At 34.3% G+C, this 23,458-nt stretch overlaps 1 protein-coding gene across 2 annotated transcripts in view; it reads left to right on the top strand.

Annotated features, from left to right (window-relative positions):
- The window catches only part of LOC149578635 (C2 domain-containing protein At1g53590-like), a 108,811-nt gene that overhangs the window by 68,358 nt on the left and 16,995 nt on the right, over positions 1-23,458 (top strand). For both annotated transcript variants that reach the window (XM_089830519.1, XM_089830525.1), the window contains exons 6-8: positions 13,411-13,563; positions 13,662-13,703; positions 13,898-13,973. In XM_089830519.1, coding sequence (XP_089686645.1) covers positions 13,411-13,563; positions 13,662-13,703; positions 13,898-13,973 — 271 coding nt within the window. The remainder of the gene's footprint in view (positions 1-13,410; positions 13,564-13,661; positions 13,704-13,897; positions 13,974-23,458) is intronic.

Below are 23,458 nucleotides of genomic sequence, written 5' to 3' on the forward strand. Positions count from 1 at the left end.
TTGCAAAGCTTTCCATCGCTCTGTTCACACTGCCTTCACCCATCTGCACCTTTCGTACCTCTGTTTTCTTCGCCACAAGAAACGTTCTTATGCTTCTTTTCAGTGCATAACCCTTTGCTCCACGCTTATTCAGAATCCCTAGATCTTTTGGTGTTCCCTTTTTCCTCAGTGCTCCCCTCGTCCTCCACTCTCGACTACCACTTTCTGACCTCCCATATCATTATGCTTTACGACATTCCTGGGCAGCCACTTTTTCAGTCCACTCCACCTCCATACTACCATTTGTTCACCTACTCCAGTATTATTGGGGCCATCAAATCGTTGAGATGTAGCAAAGCAACGGATGAAGATGGTTTCTAGGTAGAACTTTTCAAGCTTGGTGCTTCGGTTCTCGGATCTTACCTTCCTAAACTCTTTAATAGAGTGGTTTGTACTAGGTTTCCTGAATCCTGGTCTAGACATGTGGTTTACCCTATTGACAAATTTGGGCCTGCTTTCGATTCGGGTAACTACAGGACTATTATGATCGGACATACTTTTGCCAAACTTTATGCTACTACTCTGAATACCATGTTATCTTGTGAGCTTGATAGAAGAGGCTATAGAGCTAAACGGAAGGCTGGTTTTCGGTCGAACTATCAGACTATGGATCATGTTTTCATGCTGTGGGCTATCATTGAGGAGGCTAGGCACTGCTGTCAGAAGGTCTAGTGTTGTTTTGTGGACTTCTGTAAGGCTTTCAATTCTATACCTAGTTTGGTCTTATTTCAGAGACTTTGTGAGATTGGGATCTCAGATATGTTGCAGATTGCTATTATGAGGCTTTATGAGAAGGGAACCGGTAGGCTTAGGACTTCAGAAGGCTTTTCTGTTCCGATACAGAGCACCATTGGGGTGAAACAGGGTTGTCCTCTTTCTCCTACTCTGTTTGGCTTATATATTGATGAGTTGGAGGATTTCCTTGTGAACTCCTCTCAACTAGATGATGGGTGCTATTTGCATCAGGTTTTGATCTCCATTCTCGTTTTTGCTGATGATGTGATTCTCTTGGCCTCTTCTCCCGACAGCTTACAGAGACTCCTTGATGGTCTGGCTTCTTTTTGTGATCAGCGACTACTTGTAGTCGATTTGTCTAAGACTCAGGTTATGGTCTTTAACTGTTTAAAGACCTCTCATCTTCATTTCTTCTTTCAGGGTTATGAGGTTGAGATTACCCCCTCTTATCTGTAATTTAGTGTGAAGTTCTCAGGGCCGCACGTCAGCTTGAGACCAGCTATTCAGTCCAGAGTTAGTGCATGGGTTCCTTGGCTTTGCTAGAAAGACAATGCTTTAGGGATCACTTCCAGGATATTTCGTCCAAGTTGCCCCTTTTTGACTCCTTGGTCCGTCCGACTATTCTCTATGGCTTGTTTGTTTGGGGACCTTCTCTTATTGCTTTTGATTGAGCTTCTATTGAGCGGGTTCAGACGTTGATGTTACGGCGTATCATAAGATGTCACAGACTCACCCCTCACAACATTGTCTTAGCTGAGTTTGGAGCTCATCCTCTCAAACTTGGCCACCATTTTTGACTTGATTGGGTTTCTTCATCGGCTTCGTGGTTTTATGGATTCGGGTGTTGACTGGCACAGATACTCTCATCTGGCATATTGTTCTTCTGTTGAGATTATGAGATCCGACACTTCTACGAGGTCTTGTTGTTGGTACGCCCAGGCCACTTCTTTGTTGGGTTCGATTGGTATTGAGATAGATCGTCTTCCTCCTTACCAGTTTTCACTTGATGCTCCTACTCATCTTCTCCCCTCACATCAGGAGTTGAATGAGCATGTCAGATAGGATATTTATAGACAGTATATTATCACTACCTGGAGTAATCTCTCGGGAGGGCTGCGACCTAAGATGGCCTTCTATGCTGAGCATTTTCTTAAGATTCAGGATGGTATTATTGTTCGCCCTGCTTATCTCTGTCGGCACTCGAATCATGCCTTATGGTTTTCTTTAAGCTCTTTCAGAGTTGGCTCTCACCACCTCAAGGCTCAAACCGATCACCATATGGATTGGGTTGATAGGATATGTTAGTTGTGTACTTTAGCAGAGGTTGAGATTGAGATCCACTTCATTTTTCGATGTCCCCTTTACTATGAGATCAGAGGGAGATTTTACTGTCTTTTCAGAGACTGTTCTTCTTTTTCGATGTTCTTCAGCTATATTGATCAACAGTGTCTTGCACTTTATCTTCAAGAGGCCACCCATCTATGGGAGATTACCCTGCAGTATTTTATACCTCAGGGGAGTACTTCATACCAGCTCATTATTGCCTTTTTCTCTCCCTTGTCTCCTTCACGGGGTTTGAAAAGGCCTTCCACTACTTCTCATTCCAGATCGGTTAGACACTGCACCAGTGTCTCCAAGTAGCGACAGTCCTACAGCAGTTCTACACGACATTTCTAAGACTTTGGATCGTTCACGGGTTTACCCCTCTATTATTGATTTCTTTGTGATAAGGAAGGACCCTTAGTCCTTACCTTGTCTTCTCTCTTGTTTTGTTTATTGCTTTTGTTGCTTCTCAGTCACCGTTTGGTGCTTCTGCTTTGGCCGAATCTTTTATTTGTATCCTCAATCCCATAAACCTTATTGGTTTTTAGTGGACATTAATATTATTATCTTATCTTATCATAGGCTATGTGCTATCATTATTGGTTTATTAGCTTAGAAGAAGAGCTCGTAATACTTCCAGGCTTACAAACGGTTTTGTTTAACTCATTCATTTCTTTGTGTGCTCATTGAAAAAGAGCAGTTTTGTGTTTTATGTTGTGTTTCCTAATTTTTGATGTTGAGTTATGTTGTATTTACCCTTTCAGCCATGTGAATGCCATGTTTTTTTTGTTGCCCAAATAATAAAGCACCAATTTACTCTTAAACCCATAAATATTGAATTACTTATATAGTGCATGTATACACCATGTTCTCTAGGAAAAACCAATTGTTGTACCCAATCTGAAATCAAACTATCATACAAAATATATTACTTCATGCCAATTTGATAATTACTAAGTTATTGATCTTGGTTTTGGGTTTTTTCTAATTTACCGATTCGAGTTCGGGGATGGATTTGGGTTTGAGTTTGGGTTTGTGGGTTCGGGCAATTTTTTTTCGCATTTGGGTTTGTGGGTGGGTTCGTGAGAATATATATATATATATATATACAAAAAAAAGAGAAACTTGTGGGTCCTCCCTAGTTTGCTGTGGGTCCTCCTGGGTTCGCCGCATGTCCTCCTAGGTTCACCATGGGTCCATTTGGGTTTGCCCAAGTCTACTGTGGGTTTGGGCAGGGTCCTTATTTTGGACTATGGGTGCATCTTGATAAAGATCTATTCTATAGGATCCTAAGGAATCTTTATTTGTTACCTTTTGACAATTGCTAATTATAAGAATCCTACTCCCCTCTTCTCAATATGGTTGGAAGGATGATTATTTGGTAAGCCAAGAATAACATCAAAATCGCCTCCTTCCTTTCTTAATCCAATTTGAAGACTAGGTTTAGACTTTATCTTATTCTTTTGGGGGAGTAGACCCAAAGCGTCCAGAATCTTTTCTGGTGTTACAAAAATATTAGATAGAACTACACTACTTTCCTATATTGGGCCTAAGTATTTCCTAGGTTGGATATGATAGTTGGTCAATTGTGTAGAGATTTTCATAGTTTTACTTTTACATAAGGAATTTATATCTACTAATATCACAACTTCCCCAATATCATAGCTAGGCTTTTCAAACCTTAAGAAGGAACCCATAAAGTTACCTATTATGTCTAGGGCTTCCCATTTTGTCAATTTTGGTGGAATATGACGTAGGGAAACCATTGAGAGCTTAGAGTTGGAAACAAAATTGAAGCATCAAATTAGGGTACCAAGTGAAGAACAAAAAAGGATAACCTTCAAAAATCAATTTAATATCTAATAGCAATAACTTTTTTGTACTTTCAGATTTAGATTCCGACATTATGAATCTATTTGCCATGTGGGTTATACTTACCTGATCGCACAAGGCTTTCCTCCACCATGACTCCATTCCTTCTTTGTTAGAGAGGCCATTCCACATTGCCGTTGATCCCCTTTTTTGGAGGTTAGAGAAGAAATAATTCTCCTCTTTTTGTCGAATCCGAGGAGAATTCCTTCTCAAAACTATGGGTTGGTTTTCTTCAATAGTATTGCTTTACGCAATAATTTTGCTTTTGATCTATGAATTCTCCAAGGGTTTCTCTTGGTGTTGAAGTTTTTGAGAGGCCTCTTTGGCCCCTAGCTTAACACAATTTTTTCTTGTGGCAATGGATGGCGTCGAATTTGATAGTGGGACAACCCACATTCCACTCGATCTCCTTGGCCTCTCATGTTGGTGGATAATGCCCTGGTGATCTGCAACTTTAAAGAATGGCCCGAGGTTGCACAAAAATGATGGGTGACCTTTATTCCTCATATCTGCAAGTGGAGGACTATGCTTCCTGTTTTGCCCTTTGTTTTGACGGGCTCGGTGGTGTTGGTTCCCAAAACCACAGATTGGAAATCCAAGAGCTTGCCAATTCTCCAATAGGATTCCACAATCAATTCTGGCCAACAAACGAGAATCACCTCGATTCCCTTGCACTTTAGGCTCCGCTACACCTAGGCGGTTAGACCTTCACCTCAAACTGGATCACCTAATCCAAAGCTTTTCTATGGCTAATTTAAGCTTTAGTGAGTTCTTTGGTTGGCAAAGTCCTTGAACTCGATCAAAATAAAGTTGAATGCTGAATGTTTGAACTGAATGAATGTTTTGTTATTTGATGCTTGTAAGAAGGAAGATATAGATTTTTTGAGTTCAAATATAAACTCGATAATTATACTTCAATGATTCAAAGACCAGTGCCCGTGCTTATTCGGGCAACAAAGCCAACTACAATGAAGATTTTCACATACAACTTTATAGAATTCTATGCACTTATACTGTCAACAATTTAATAATCAAGATGCGACAGATCAAATATATATTCAATCTTAAATTAATCCAGATGAACTTTAACTCCTATGGTAGGGAGAAAAACTGGACACAGATACATAAACAATTCGATATTTCACTATATCTATGATAATCACATTTAAGATGCTAAATAACCGTGTCCACTTATCGGACATTTAAATTGTTTACAAAATTTAAAGATGATTATAAAGGACAATTCAACTACGATTTAAATCTCCATGCCTTAAATATCAACAAAAGACTTTTAATTTATCATTAAAATATTAAATTTGAATACAAAGTCATATTTTGAGCTCATTTTTCCTCCATACAAATATTCTTCTTCTTATAAATACTTAACCTAATGTGTTGAATATGTCCTCTTCATTTTGGTACTCCGTATTTATATATAAACAAAAGGGTGTATAAATGAATAAACACACCTCTTCAAATAGCCTAATCTTATTAGTTCCTGCCATTGCCATAGGCAGGAATACTATTGCATTCATTAGATGCAATTAAAAACTATAAAATATATTAGTTTAACCAATAAGATTCTATTATTTTTTTAAGTTGTAAATGTTTTATAAAGTTTGAACATTTTTATTATTTTTTGAAATGGAAAAAAGTCATTTAACTGAAATCTTATTGGCTTTCATTGATAATAGTAAGGGAGAAAATTAATTTTTCGAACCAAAAAATCAAGAAAAATTTAAAACTCTAACTTTTAGCATTAATTGTGCAATTAATATGATTGAAAATATCATAAAAGATGATGTGACACTACATTATTTCACAATTTAAATTCTTTATAAAGTTTGGACATTTTTATTTTGTTTTTTGAAAAACAAGAATAGTATTTAATTGAAATCTTATTGGGTCCTACTAAATAGTAATGGAGAAATTTAATTTTTAAAACTAAAAATCAATGAAAATTTAAAATTCTAACTTTTTGTATTAATTGTGCAATTAATATAATTATTATAAAAGATATATTACACCACACTTTACTTTACCATTAGTCAAATTAATAATAATAGAATGTACTAACTCATTAAATTTTGATTATTTTGTCCTTAAAAAATTATCTTTTAAAAGAATTAAAAGTAATAAAAACTAAATAATGTAACAAAGAATTTTAAAAACTAGAAACTAAATAATATTACAAAGAATTTTAAAATGGTAGTTATTGTATGTATAATTATGTTTATTGTTTATGTATTTAAAATATTAAATATCTTATATCATTTTTGAGTGTCAAGTTGTTGATTAAATATTTTCTTCAATAAATAAAAATAGTGTATAAAGATGACAATTAATTGTAGTTTCTTTTAAAATAAAGAATTATTTGATGTTAAATATTTGTAAAAAAATTGTTTTTGTATCGTAATTCTCAACTTCTCTAGTTTTTTAATCATATAATTCGTTCGTTTAGGATAAACAATTGGTTTCTAATTTCTTACATTGCAAACATGCTAAAAATATAATAAAATTTATTGTATTGCAGACTCGAAGACACAAAGAATAAGCAATTTAAATTGTGGATGTCTTTTCTATATGTAGAATTTAGTTATAACATACTTATGCTTTTGTTAGGGTTTTGGTTGGTATTGTTTAACCTTGCACAAGATCTCAATGATCTATTTGTTCACAACACATTACAACACATTTATGGCAACTTTATAATTGCATTCAAACTAATATTGTAGAAATTTTATTTATTATCTCAAGACTTCTCATGGAAAAACCAATGATGCAGAAAATGTGTTGCCTTGTAATGTATGCATGATTTTTTTAGTGAAATTGAACAACATTTCTTGAGTGCTTATGAAGACACTTTCCAGTCTCAAAACTCTTGAAGTTAAAGAACTCCATTTTGTTTTAAAATTCTTATACACTTTTGAGTTTTCTATGATGGAATTTAGATTTACTCATTTTTAAAATTAAATCATGTCATTAGACATTTATAATGCTCTAAATTTCTTCTTTCTGTATATGTATAGAGTATAGTAGCTTATTTTAAGAAACCACAATTGATTGTGATAAATTTCAAAGTAGACCGAAAGTATGATCCATTTTTCTTGTTTTATAATAATAAAAAAACAATATTTTTGTTGTTTAGTTATTCTACAAAAGCATTCCTAACACCAAATTCATTACAATATGAAAAGTAAACCTTGTATTATGTTGAGCGCACCATACAATATTATTTATTATCTAGTCCTCTTAACCAATTTTAGAGCTGCTTGTAACTTTTTTTGTAAAGGCGTTGATGTTAAAATTCTAATGACACAAAGAAGTAATTTTGCACTTGGTAAGAGCTATAACTTATCTACTCGCATTCAACTCCAAATATTAATGCAAAATGTAATTGTCTATGTTTCTCCACTGTCTTTAATTCTTAAGTTCTATGTACAATTACAATTAATTTTAATACGGTTTAAAGGTAGTTCAACCTCTAAAACATCAAAGGATATAAAGAATGTTGTTCTAATACATTTTGCATTCTTTCAAATTAAAAAGTTTATTCCTCGATCTCAAACACTTTATTGCCACACTCTACAATACTATAATCATGACACATATGGCAGAAACTATGATGCTTTGCATCTCTTGTTAAAATCGTAACTGCTTATTGCTATAATGAAACTATGAATGGCTTATCCTTAATGCACACAATATTATCCCAAACTGCCTGGAACATATAATAGTCTTTCAAACTTAATGATTTAATTGAATAAGCGATAAAAAATATGGGAAATCTTCCATTCGATGACCAAGATTATCTTTCGCATTTTACTCTTCCGCATTTTTCCACAGTGAGGTTCTACGTAATGCAATTCTCTGGAGCAAATCTACTCTCCATACATATTGTGACTATCAATCTTCACGGGATGAATTATGCAGAGTACTTCTTTTGCCTTTCCTTGTTTATGTTTTTGTGTAGCACTTGAGTCTATTGAAAGAGTATTGTGGATTTCCCAGTAGAAACCAAAGGCCAAGCCAGTGCTGATGATGAAGCATGATATGAAACCAATGACTTGATTCAAATCTGTAAATTTAACGGAGTCCTGATTATGGTTGGTTACCACGTTGCATTTAGTGTTGACAATTTTGCCAAAGGATTTATAGAGTTCCACAAGCTCTTTCTCTGTGCATTCCCACGGCAAATTCCGGAGATGTAAAACCTTCGATGGGGGCATCATTTATTTTCAGTCCTGGTTCAAAAAATGACCCATCCGACTACCACTTCCTCAAATGTTTGGAGATTTAGAATAACCAAACACTCACATCATATTCCAATCGGGCATATTTAAATTAACAATTGAATAATTTTTCTGGTACCTTATCAACTGCTACCATCGTGCCTTTTGCAAGCTATTCTTGCTTAATGACATATGTATCTGATATGTCCCAGGTATGATTGTCTTCCATCATCTGGCAGTCTTTCAAACACTTTCTTCATATATTAACTTTGCATACCTGGCTTATTTAAATTATTTTTCATATGCTAACACATTCGCTGCTTTGACTGGGATGTGCAATCAAGGCTTTCCACTACGTACATCCTCCTTGGCGGGATTAATGAAATCTCATCTTGAATCCCATTGTATAAGCCAACATCATTGGTTTGAAGAAGTCCCTTCCTCATTGAATCTTTTATCATGTAAACATTCATCAAATTTGTGAGACTCTCTTGCACATATCATATTTATGTGAATTGCTGCTGCTATATGTATCTCACTCCTAACTTGTATGTCTTTCCTTCGGAACATGTCTCCAATTTTGCAGGTTTGTGAATACTGCTTATTGCCATATATTTTAGGGTTTCATGCATATCTTCACATTGCCTTGTCTATCTGATATTGATTCCAATGCCAAATTCAGAGAATGATACTGCAGGTAGTGATTCATAGTAACTTGCTTTATCTCCCAAATACCCATATGACCTTTATTATGACATTCCTATATGCTTGCATGATCAGAATACAACTTCCATTGTTTCATTTGTTGTCATGAATGGTTGTTAGCACTCCATTGTACTCTATAATGCATGATGATATTTAAGCTTATTTAATCCATCAATGCCAATATTCCATCACATGTATATCTGCAAGGATATTTATATGGTGTGCTTGCTGCTAAGGACATAGTTTTGGGTGATTGAAAAATACTTCTCTAGCAATAATATACAATATCCATTCATTGTGAGCAATGCAGGGGTATACAATAACATATTCATATATTTAGCATTGATTTGCAGCACCTTCACACAAATGGAGACCCAAAAGTTGGGGCTCCATCAGGTGGTTCACACCAATCTTTTTTTCTGCCAGATTAGATATATACTTCCATTGCTTATTTACAACCATCATCCATTCACTGTCTATGACATTTTTAGTATGAGTGCACAAATTAGGATTAGCATATTTAGTAATTCCCATTTTTGCTGTCAATTTATTTAGGATACTGAACAGAAATTTAGCTGCCCTTGGCATTACCAGATTCCATTAATGATGAAAGAATACGGTTTCTGAATCAGAAGTTGGAAAAGGGGTAAATGCAAAGTGGCAATGATGCAGCGAATAAATTGAAATTTTAACATTCGTGATTGTGTGCAGGTGCCCTTAAAGAGTTTTTGTTAGACCTTTATTAATGAGAATGTAAATAAATTGTTTCCGCAATGAGAGTCTTGTTTATCGGGATGGGAAAATATTTGTTCTGCTGCACAGTTGAAGGATTTTACTGATCGCAATGTAATTATTCTGTTTCCTGCACAATTGGAAGCTTTTATTGATCAAGATGTAAATAAATTTGTTCCCCTGCTGATACTGGTGACAACAGTGGCATAGGCACAACTTCTTTGCAGATATCGTTGCCCCTTCTGTCTGAAATCCAATGGCAATTTTATGACTACCCTGCTCTTATACTTCTCCATAGGGCTGTTCTTTGATATTTGTCTTTAGTTTAAAATTTTTCCCTCGTGCATCAACAGGTCTGCCTTCAAATTTGCCCTTGATTTTGCAGACTTGATTAAATCACCTCCTTTTAGGGCAGAATCTGCCTTCAAACCGCTTTGAACTTTGCCTAGTTATTGGAAATTCACACTTACATGCCTGATTTACACTCAAAACCAGTAATACCTGAATATATTGTTTTTTTAAAAACTTCGATCTGTTGTTGTGTGCATATGAATTTAACAGATATTTTGTCTTGTGAACTTTGTGATCAGGGATTTCTTTTTCATTTATTGTTTGTAACTTTATTCAATAAAATTTAATTATTATTTATTATTATATCCTATTTCAAAACAGGGACATCAACAAATGTTTCTTTGAAAGGACATAAATTCAGAATTTGTAAAGAATGCCCTCCAAATGAAGCATAAATTCCAATCTATGTGATTCATGCTGCACGGAAGCATAGTTTCAAATTTGTATGATTCCTAACAAAGTGAAACTTGAGTTCCAATTCACGTGATTTCTAATGGAGTGAAGCTTATGGAAACTGTGAGTTTTGATGCACTGTTCAACTTCAATCACATGTAGTCATAGTAACGAGACTTGCTGCGAGTCACGCAAGTCACCCAGGTTGGTGAGTTGAGTTACCCCAGCTGGGTCAAAATGACCCATGACCCTGACCTGCCAAGTAATAAAATACCTTATATTTCTATAAGGTATTTCTATTAATATACCCTAGCTCGCCGGGTCACTGCCGAGTCTTGACCGAGTCCAAGCTGGGTCATGAGTTAAGGGCTCCCCTTGCCGAGACAGAGCTGGGTCCGAGTCTTGTTACTTTGCATGTACTACACAATCTGCATTTAGGGGAACAAGAATGTTGCAGAATTTTAGATTGAGTTTTGCATGAATAACTAGGCCATGTTTGTATATTGTTTTTTTTTTGTAAATATCTAATGTATTTGGTTGCCCTCTAAAATAAAAAATGAATAGGCTGAAATGTGGACCTCAATAACAAATGAAAAGACAGAATAATGTGGTGATTGGTAGATTTGGGATTTCTCCCAAATGTGAGTGGGCAAATAATTGCAACTCATTTGCCTTTCATTTCTAAAGCACATGATATCAGCACTTATCTAGCAGTAAGGCAGATCATGGTCAGGCTTTAGAGGATTACATCAAAGAGATTACAGACCCATGGCAAAGAAAGTTTTCTAGGAATGATGCCTTTTCTCGATAGTATAACTGGTGGTGACAAAGACCTGTGCACTCAAATTAATCACAATGGTCTCCTTGTGGAACTCAGCTCCAGGTTGGAGGATCTTGTTACAATTATTAGAGGTTCAAATCAATATCAGTATTTGGTAATTGCATACTGGTATTTCAAGTTTCAACGCACATTTGAAAAAGGATCCCATCTAACTCACATTTGAAAAAGGATCCCATCTAACTGTCAAACAATTCAACCATCTGAAGCATCAGGCAGAATTAGGATGTCAAATTTGTTGAACCTGATACAAGAAAGATGTGATGTAAGGAAGAGATGCCAGCTGAAAAGAACATATTCATCAGACCTTTATTATTCATTGGGAGATGAGATTGTCAGTCTGACGATAGTCCATGAAGTAGTAGACATATTAATTGATTGCAACACTTGGGATGGTTAGTTGTAAGAATTGAACAAAACTTAATGAGCAGATAGTTAACAACATCAAGCTGATGGAAGGAGTCTGTTTAACACTGACAGACTTATAAACTGAAGCTTAAGTCTCTGAAGAAATCATATGGGCTTGAGGAGAAGACGAGATGTCTATATGGACTACTCACAAAAAGTGAATTGAGGAAGGAAAGAGGCAGTCCTCTCTACAAGTTGGTTGTATGGGTTGTTAACAGTTGAATAATCATTTCTTGAAAAAGATATGGATGCGATAATTTAGAATAGAACATGATTTTTTGCTGAATGGACTAATGGGAAAAACTTAATAACTTTGGTGTTTTATTAAGATTCTTGTGGCAGATCAGAACAGTGAGTTTGATATAAAACGAATAGCTTTATGTATTCTGCAATCCGCTGTTTTATATAAATATAATATCTTTGCAAAAATTTAGATGACTTAAGTGTGGTTTCTTTCCATTGATCAATGTGCACCTGGAAAGTACATATATTTTCTAGATGACAGAGTCAATGATTTTTATTTTCAGCTATATGCTACATGAAAACTGAGAGTAAGAGTCACAATTTTATTTTCTTATTTGATGTAAGGTTTAATTTATTCTAATATTGGAGTAAACATGGAGTTCCACTTCTCCTTTAGGTTTTAGTTCTAGAGTGAGAGCTGCTCTTTGAATATTCATCCCAAATTGCATCAAAATCCTTTCCCTTAATATATCTCCAGTTCAAGTACTAAAGCCTTAAACTGTACTGAAAGAAACCTTCACTCAGAATATCTTCAATTCAAGTACTAAAGACTTCAACTATAATGAAAGAAGCATGACTGATTTCATCCCACATTTTCTTATCAATTCAAGTACTGTGTAAAATGTGTTTTGGAAATCAATTTTCAGGGAACCTGCTCTTGGAACATAGGAAAAGCATGAATTTTTACTGATACCCTTAAGCATTGTTTCTTTAGAAAATTTAGATAATGATACACAAATAATTGCCTCTATTAGCAAAATGTTAAAAATCTTAAGATCAATTACCTTTTCAGCAATGATAAGTTTCAAACCTTTTAAGTCCCGCAGTTGCAATTATTGTTGCTTCAGTTCAACACAGAGATAATGGCACATTTCAAAATCTTCATCAAGCCACTGTTATGTTATGTGCTGTAATATGGATTATTACTTTTTTTTAATACTAAATACATGTTTTTAACTGTTATGAAGATTGTTTTCCGAGATGCTTAACATACAACAGACCTTTCTCCAGTGCAACACTACGATAATTTCAATATGGTCTCCCTTGGTTGTTTACTTATTTTCCAGTTTAGGGGCATACCAGCAAGGCATCCTTTATGACTATCTTTTAGTAAGTTTTAGCATATGGCCTCCTAGAGCTTCCCCCTCTCATTCCACTTCTACTGGTTTTAGTTCTGATTTCTCATTGTCCTACTTTGGTCACCCTTAAGACATTAATATGATATCTTTCTTTTTTCCTTTCTTAGCCATTTCTCTATAAGAACTCCTTCACATTTTGTTAAATACATTTTGATTGCTTATGATGACCCATAATTGGTTCTTGTCATCCTTCCATCTCCTGTCGATTCTGGCAATGTTGTTTATAATGCGGATTAGCTTCTTTGTTTCCAAAGACAAACATAAATTCTTTATTCAAGTATCATTTTTCGAGCCCTAGTACATTCAGATGACTATCGTTTACAGAAGATAATTTTACATATGTTCCATTATGAGAACGTCCTCTATTCCCAGTGTCTGAAATATTTGAAATGGTACACAGGTTCGTGTAGGCATGAAAGTTCTTGGGGAATGGCCATTCTTGAAGCGCTTGCGGATTTCCTTTGAAGAAGTCCCATATTTCCAGATGACAGTGAAGCCTATTTTTAGTCATGGTTTAGATGTCACTGAACTACCAGGGATAGCTGGTTGGCTGGTAAGATTGCAGCCTTCTAACTCAGTGATGCCAGAAAATCTTTGTAACTTCTGGGGTGCTACCTATCACATATTCATTTATTTGGGGTGTTCTGGCAGGATAAGCTTTTGGCAGCTGCATTTGAGGAATCATTGGTTGAGGTTAGTATTGACCTGTTAATGTGTTTATCTAAACATTTCCCATTATTCATAGTAGTTCAAAGTTGCAAGGACAAGGCCTATAATCATAGTAATTAGGCCTAGTATTGAGAAGATGCTATGATTAACAAAATATTTCAATTTTGTAAACTGAGTTACCAAAGTTAATATGGAATTCTTTGAACACACTTCTATAGCCAAACATGCTTGTGGTCGATGTGGAACGACTTCTGGGCTCCCCTGCCTCATCTGAACTGGATCCAAAATCACCTGGTAAATTCTTTATGTTTTGTTGTGCATGCTTAACTACATTTATATCTGATTTTGAAATTGCTTTGGATGAGGGTCTAGTAAGAGCTGTTTTTGAAACCTTTGTTATTCTAATATTTTTGAAGCAATGTTATACTAAACTTTTTTAGGTTCAGAGATATCATTTTTTCCAGTTTTCTTGAGAGAATGCATTAGTTGTCATTTTCTTTCTCCTGTATTCATGTTACTAATTACACAAAGCCTGCACTGCAAATGCTTCCATAATTTTTTTTTCTTTTACTATTAAAATGCTCCTATTTACAATTTTACACAAATACAGATAACACAGTTTGTTTTAAAAAACTAAACATGTTTTAATATTCTATTGGGCATATTGAATTCATGTTGCTCAATGTAATCATCTCTATGATAAGATACTCATACTTTTGATATCTATGACTTTTATTATAGTAGTTATATTTCTTTCATTTGCCATTCGAGTATTTAAAATTTTAATATTTATTGTTCAATGTTCAATGTGCCACTTTCATATTCAATGCTCAAGACTCAAATATTCAAATTATAGTAAATTGGTATTTTACATCTTTATGTCTTATATTGTTGTACATATTTTCATCACTAGCATTTTAAGTACCAAATGTATAGTATATATTATATACAACCCCCCCGTCTCCCTATCCCCCAGGGAAGTGTAACTATGAATAAACCTAATAAATAAATTATTGCATTACATTATTAAATAAATTTAGCAAAGACTTTTACATTATATTATTACATTACAATGAAATAAATTTAACAAAGACATTTGACAAAAGACTTCCGCTAGAATGAATTTGCAAACGTGGGAGATGACTAAGGAAAATTGCATATGATAGTCTGCAGGAGTTGGAAATTCCCCCATGCATACTCCTCTGTAGGAGATGGAAATTTCGCCTGTGCACACTCCATTGCTTTAGGACTGTAGAAATCTCCGTTCAAACCTCTGTTGAAACCTTTGTTTTGAGCATTCTGTGCGTTTAAGGGCTGAAAAAATGGTTCAAAAACTTTTTAAAATGTTGCCAAATGTCAAGAATAGTAGTTTCTAAATGTTTACAGAAATCAAAAAACATCCCGATTTTTGTGGGCGAACATTGGCAATTTTCATCGAATATTTCAGGAAAAATTAATATTTGGCAAAATTTGAATCTCATGCTTGGGATTAGCTGAATCCTATGACCTTGGAATCATCATTAATAGTCTTTGAAATTCTGCTACATAGTGCTCGACTGTGCCTTCTTGCCTCAACTTTGCTAGCATCTTGAAGTGAACCCCAAGATCCTTTCTATTAAAATCTTTGGGTAAACTCCTCTAGGGTAGTGACTGAGCCATGTCCTTGGGTTAGCATGCGATGGTACCATCACAAATGATCCACACTTTCTAGGTGAAATGTTGCAAACTTGATTTCTTTCTCGTTGTACATGGGGGAAAGGAGTAATAGGTATCTATGGCCCCATTTGATTCAACATAGTTGGTTGTGGTGACCTTTCCCAACAACTGTTGTATGTCTCTTCTAGGTTGATCTCGATGTGGGCTAAAAGTTTTGGTTTAAGTCAGAGACCACAACTCGCAAAACTATGATTTTAGGCAATGTCTCATGAGATTTCTGTCTCCTCCCAGCAATAGGAGAGGCTCCCTTCTTACCATAGGTCGCTTCAACAAGAACTTAATTGAAATTACAAAAATGACAATCATATTAGACAATTTCTCTTTTTTCAGGAATGTTTCACAAACAATTACTTCTAAACTTAACAAAAAGTGCCTATATCTATGATAATGTTGGTGATTCAAGGGTTGATGTAAGAACAACACCAAAGACACCAATCTACTTTATATTAGAGGAATGGTTACAAAAACCCAAAGTTTCTTGCACTTGTCCTGAATGACAATTCAATAATCTGAACAAATAGTAAGGCACAAAGTCTCTTACTGAATATTCACTAATTTCCATGAAAGTACTCAATCACTGAAGTGCAAAGATTCTCAGTTTTAAGTATATTTGAAGTCACTATTAATTATAGCAATTTGCCCTTCTGCAACACAGAGTCTCTAAAAACTCAAATTGAACTCTGATTATGAACACAATATGCATCTCAAAGTCTGCAAGATTGATTTTTAATCCCTCTTGAACAAAGCAGAAAACTCACAATTAATACTTAAAACATGTCTTCACATAACACCTTGGATCAACACAAATTTGAAAGCAAGTTGCCTCTTTTGATGAAAGCAATTTAATCTACATCCAAGCAAAATGTCTTAGAGTGCATATACAAACTGACAGAGTTTTCTTGCATTGTCAAAAGATGAAAATTACAATGAGCACCCTCCTTTATTTATAGATGAGGGGATGAGAGAGAAAGGTGGGAGAAACCCAACATTCTTGACCTATTTCATAGCTAACTTTAACTTAATCAAATTGCAAGTGCTAATTTACTTGAGCTGCAATTTGATTACATGCAATGACTTTACAGGTGAAAAGGTCACTTGCTATTACAACTTGTTTCCCAATTACATGTAATTAGTCAATAACAAATTACAAAATGCATGATGAAAGTAAATTATCTGACAAGACACGACTCCTATTACATCATCCTTTGTCAGTCTTCATTTTGCTACAGGGTGATCCGTGATTGAAGTGCTCAGATTTGGCCAATGCATCTTGAATTGGAATAGGAACTTACACCTTTGATTGTTTTGCACATAATAGTGGTTACTGGGGAAACATCTTTGTTTCTTTCTATCTCTGTCTTTAAAGCTTTCTATGCTGTGATCTTTTTTTTCATCATGTGCATATTCCTGCTTCATATCACTCTTTTAGTCTTTAAATCTGTTGGAGAAGTCATGGATCTTCTTCCAACTAGAACTTTGTAAATCTGGAGCTATTCATGTTGAATATGACTGGAAGGCCTTTGAGCAATAAATAAAAGATGTTAGAAAGTAGATGAAATCAGCCTCTAAAAGGGAGAAAGATGAAAAAGTTTTCCGTGAACACTGCAGGTGGATGAAATGCAAGCATTTGGTGTGGAAATGAAATGCAAGTGCATATCTACACAAGAGAAAGCCTTTCTTACTTGTAATGGTTTGGAAATCCAATTGCAAGTCATTTTGGAAAGGTTTACCACTTACAAATAGGTTTTTAAAGCCAACATGCAGGAAGGATAAAAATTTAGCTCTTTTGGCAAAACAAACTTATGAACAGGGTTTTAAATTCTGTTTGCAAGAGGGGAAAAATGCATTCTTTCAGCTCTTTCTTTGAGGAAAACCTTGCATTTTAACTTGCATCATTTTGATGAAGAACATGTATTGTTTTGAAAACAATGCTCTTCAAACTTTCAAATGCAAGAATCCTCTTTTGAATCAGCATCAAAACAAAAACAATTTGTAAAAGCGTAAAGTTGCTGCTCCAAAACTTAGGAAAAGATCCAAAAATCATGGCTAGATAGACAATGAAAACTTGATGGAATCCTGTCATTAATCAATCCACATTCAGTCCATGATAGCTTTTTGACCAAGGTCACCAGGAGACGGGGAGACTTTGAGGTCTCTAGTACTGGTACTAGTACTGGTACAGCAATTTTTCAAATAGGAGACGGGGGTACTTGGAGACGGCAATTTCAAAAAGAAAAAAAAAATTTAATAGTTTAAAGAGTCTAATACTAAAAGTAAATACAAAATTTGAAAATAGTAATTCTGTAAGACTAAAGCAAATAATAATAGTAATGTCACATTAAAAATTAAAATAGACTCATAGAGTCAAAGATTTCAAAACTCACATGATCACAATATTGTATCTCATAGACATTTGTTTTTCAAATATTGCATATGATCACCATCATATCAGATTGATAATCGCTGAGATTATCATTACATATTCAAATTTTAAATTCAAAAAAGTATAGTTTGATGCTGAATTGCCGATATGCAAACAAAAATGAACAATTTGTACAATAAACAAAAAACAGAAATATATCTAGTATTAGTATGTCGATGGTACTATCATCTACTCCACAAGGTTGTGATCATCCATCTCAAGGTCTTCAGCTATCATGCTCTCCAAAAAATCATCTCTCCAAAAATATATATTAAATGATTTAATCATTTAAATTGTTGAATGAACATAATTTTTAAAAAGTGTTTCTAATGTTTTTAAAGTTATTAATTTATTAAATAAAATATTTTAAATGATTTAATCATATTGTATCTCATAGACATTTGTTTTTCGAATATTGCATATGATCACCATCATATCAGATTGATAATTGCTGAGATTATCATTACATATTTAAATTTTAAATTCAAAAAAGTATAGTTTGATGCTGAATTGCCGATATGCAAACAAAAATGAACAATTTGTACAATAAACAAAAAACAGAAATATATCTAGTATTAGTATGTCGATGGTACTATCATCTACTCCACAAGGTTGTGATCATCCATCTCAAGGTCTTCAGCTATCATGCTCTCCAAAAAATCATCTCTCCAAAAATATATATTAAATGATTTAATCATTTAAATTGTTGAATGAACATAATTTTTTAAAAGTGTTTCTAATGTTTTTAAAGTTATTAATTTATTAAATAAAATATTTTAAATGATTTAATCATTTAAATTGTTGGTGGTCTTAATTTTTGTATTAAAAACATTAAAATGAGGGCTAAAATATATAAAATTATTTAATATTATATTTTACATTTATATTTTCCCAGGAGACTTTGGGGAAACTTCACTTTTTGGATTAGGAGATGAGGAGACTTCGTCATGAAGTCTCCAAGCTTTTTTGAGGTCTTCGGAGACGCAAAAAGTCTCCGAGACTGAGACGCGACTTTTAGGGAGGAGACGGGTCTCCCAATAACCATGTTTTTGACAAATGGCCAAGTATGAGATCCGCAATGCAAGAGAATAGGAACTTTGAAGACTCATCCAAACACCAAAAAAGGGTTTAAATTGTGTATTGCAAGCTAACTTGCAATGGTTTGCAAGAAAATGGTGCCTAAGGAGAAATGTGTGGTTTGGAATGATCAATCCAAGCTTCCAAATGATAAAGTTTGCCAATGGATAGACATTTGCATTATCATTGCAAGTCAAAATGTTGTTTTCCTTTTTCAAAATCATGTGTATTTTCCCTAGATGAACTTTTATAGAGTACAATACAAGTGCTCAGACATGTTTTAAAAACTATCTAGTATTTGCACAATTGAATAGATGCATTTTTAAGATGTCTTAGAAGTCTTTGAATAAAAATGATTCACTTACGCCCTAGGATGGGCTTTAGTGCCAGCGATACAAGTAAAAATGCTACCTTCTTGTCTTTAAAAACATTATAAATGCTAATGATAGGCTTTTGACATGATGTTATAGGCATATGCAGGCTTCTTCAACGTCAATACAAGCATAGAAATGCTTTGAAATAGTTATGGTGAACTATTTTTTTATTGACGTTAGATACCACAAAGTACTGACTTCACTAAAAACAGGCTTTATTTTTGTTATCAAAGGGTATCCCCATGACCCAAGCCCAACGATTTCCCTTTATAGGGTGAGCTTGGGGTGAGACTAGTCCCTTCAGTCACGTTGCAATTCGTACTTGCCCCCAGGTAGGCATGACAGAATAACAATCAGACAGGTGAATCGAACCCGAGACCATGGGGATCTTCCCACAACCTCAAACCAACTCACCTAACCCGTGGGGGCACTAAAAACAGGCTTTTAGTGCCTCATTACAAGTGAAAAATGTTTTAAGAATTGCAGCAACAAACTTTATAGATGTGTTTGCAAGTCAAAACATCTTTAGTCCCCTTTTAAAATAACTTGTATATGCTCTTGACAGGCTTTAGGAACATCATCGTTATACATGTCTTCCTTTAAAACAAAGATAGCACTTGCAAACAAGCTTAAAAGGCTCAGTGTTCAAGGGTAGGTTTCTCATTCACCTTCACAAGCATTTTAACTTTTAAAGAGAAAGCGTGTAATGAGAATTAAAAAGACCACCAATGCATTAAAATCTCATTAAAGTTCACATATTTCCTTGCAAGTATGTAATGGTGGGATATTAATTCCATATTGCAAGTAAATGGCACTGAAAATGACATGTATGACTGACAAAAAGACCACTTGCAAGACTTAAGAGAGCTTGGTGGACTTTTGTTTCCACATTGCAAGATTTTAAACAAGAAATGAAGACTTGCAGTCAGGCGTAAAAACCCCACCTGCAGGTTAATTCTTCATTATCTCTTGAAATATAGCTCTGCTTTAGGCTTAAGATAGCTTAGTACGAGCAGAAATTGAAATGTAACATATCTAAGGCCAAACAAAACCAAAAAAAATCAAACAATCAAGAGAAATCAAACAAAGACTCAAAGGTTACCAAAAATCGAGTACCTGCAGTTTGGGAAGAAAAACTGGTCGTAGCAAGAAAGACCAAGATAAACTTGACATAAAACTTTGAAAATAGCATTCGTAGGATGTAAAGCTTAGGACTATTCAAAGGATAACTTATTGCCTTCTCAGAACACTATTACGAACACCAAACTTAGAGAACTTCGCCTATGAAGTCACAAGAAAATGGCATAGGGTTGTCCAATTTTGTGAATACAAAATTGAGGGAAACACTTGATATCTTCTTTCTTAGTTACTTGGATTTGCTAGTATGGCCTCCAAACCAGGTCTGAGTTCAAACCGGTACCAAATTCGGGTCCAATTCGTCAAAAATTCGCCTAGGTTTCACAAAAAATTTGTGTATCAAGAGCTCCCTGATTTTCTTGCAAGATGTTATAGTGTAGCCATCCTAGGTTGCATCTTTGACATAGAGAATGTTTAATTGCACAAAATGGACTAGACTAGATCATGAATGTGGAGACAATGAGCTTCTCTAGTGGCAGACATGAACAGGATAAATCTACCATCGAGGGATAGAACAATGCCACAGGTATAACTCTGCTTCTTTTATAACATGATACACTTCTTTCTAAGCTCAGCTTGCTTTATACTTGTTGTAATAAACAGGGTTTTTGACAAAGGAGCTCTCTTGTTTGCATTCAACTTGTCTAGCAAGGCCTAAGATATGCCAATCAATTGGACAATGCTTTGTAATGATGCTATGACTGCAAATTTAAAGTTTATGGTGTTTTTGTTGTTTAAATGATTAAATCATATGATTTTATGATACTATGTGACCTTCTAATTTTAACTTATGCTTTTAGGCTTCATTAATATATATATATATACAAGTTTTTGTACAGACGAACCCAAACCCTTTTCCAAAATTTGGCTGTACCAGCAAACTGCTACTTTAAACCCGTATTTCGAATTGAACTCGAACCGGTAACTAAGTCTTTTTTCGCTACTGTGATCATTTCTTGTTTTCATATTGTAAAACTCCATAAATGATATGTTTGGTCGGATGGTTGGATTTTGGTACCATATTTAGGTTGATACCTTTCCATATCATCCTCAAGTCTTGGCCAACCTTGCTGACCTTCCTCAATGGATCCTCTTCCTCTCTTAGGAAAATTTTGGTTTTGAATGGACATTACAAAGCTACAACCTAGATGGATAATATGACATCAATACAAGCTCAAGTCTTATTCTTAGTCAAATGAATGAAATCACAAATGCAAATAAACCAAGTTGAACAATAATATCTATAGCATAGTGTAGCATCTGCTGTCCTCTTTCAGTTCATTTGTTTAAAGCATTTATGTCTGGGTTACAAATGGTTAGTCTCTGCAAGTTTGAAATAATCCTATTTTATCTCCAAAAACAAGCTTCAAAGAAAAGCCCCTGAAGGCTGCTAAAAGGTTGGAAATAATGAAACTCTAAAATAAATATCCTAAAGAAATAATAAAATAAAAACTAATAATAAACATTGGATATAACATGTGCTAGTGGTAGACTTTGCTAAAAATAGCAATTTATAGATAAGTAGTCTCTATGTTTGAAATGACTCCTCTGACACTTGTCTAATCCTTTGAAGAACCTAAAACTCTCACTATTTGTGTCCATCCTGCCAAGTGAATTACTTTCAATGGGCTATCATCAAACACCTTCCAAACTGTAAAAGGTTGAAAAAGCTATTACTAACAAGATCAGTAATGCCAGAATGACCTTGACACAACCTAAACTCCAATGTGAACAAGATTTGCCTAGAACTTGATAATCAACTAATGAAAGCACAATAGTGTTAAATCAGCAAATCCTAGGCTGAACGTACTAACATCAGCACAACCATGGAATGCTTTGTTTGGCTTGTTTATTCATAGGACACAATTTTTTAAGAATGAGTCAACATTGTTTGAATGATTTGTCACCTGATATATGCATGAAATAGGGATAACAAAAAATTGCACAAGCTGCTAGCTTTCATATGCATGAGTAATGAGGGCACACACCATGCACTATGCCCCACATGCATGGGCAGTGGGGTGTGCGCTGACGCAATCCCATCTTGGGCAATGTTATTAACACTGGTCCCATTTCATTTTATTTATTTATCAAAGAGAAATAAAAGTGATTCTCTTCTGTTTTATTAAATAAAAATGAAATTTCATCCTTTTAAAAATACGTTAAGTTTATAAATAAAAAATCTATTTTTATTTATTTATATATACTTATACTTTTTTAATATATATTTTCTTTGAAATGTCTATTGATTTATAAAAGGAGACACATAATTATATACACAAACACACACAAATCCTTTCATTTATTATATTTAGGTTTCCTCAAAGGAGTGAATTTCTTTTGATATGTATAAATACACTTTTAGACAAAAAAATCAATAAAACAAAGGGAAACCAAATTTAGAAAGAGCTCTACAGGTATATGAAATTCCTTAAAAGTTAAAATCCCTAACGGATGCCTTTTCCTTGCGCATATCCTGAAATAGCACACACAAAATAAAACTTCTAAGAATGAAAGTTTTATCCAATTTTCCCACAAAATTACCCAAACAAAATCTGATTATCAAAATCTCAATTTCGAAGAAGACAATCAACCATAACACAAAACAAATAGGCACAAAGAAGACAAGTTTTTCAATAGAAAATTTCAAAGGTTCAAAATCCTACCTTGAATATAAGAAACAATTTGAGAAGACAGAGGACGCAATTTGCAATCCAAAATTCCAGCTTTGAACATGCAAAGAGCCTACAACACAATGGTAACTTGTGAGCCTCTTATTTGGAAGGTTTTGGGTTTGAAACTATTCGAGCTCAACAAATTATAATAATTAATCTCAACAAATAATAATAATTAATTTTGCTTCAGCCTATTATTCATCTTAAAAAAAATTAAAATTGTGGCTTTGAAAACCAATTTCTTTCACCCATAAAATTGCTAGGAAACATAACCTCCAACTTGAGCAAACCTTTCAACTGATAACTTCAACATATTTAAAGAGAAAAACCGAAACCTAGGGTTTGAAATATGCAACCCTTAAAATAATTCCAATTCAA

This window comes from Cupressus sempervirens, chromosome 1, assembly GCF_028749045.1.
Source record: "Cupressus sempervirens isolate cs-2001-9-10 chromosome 1, ASM2874904v1, whole genome shotgun sequence".
Taxonomy (NCBI): domain Eukaryota; kingdom Viridiplantae; phylum Streptophyta; class Pinopsida; order Cupressales; family Cupressaceae; genus Cupressus; species Cupressus sempervirens.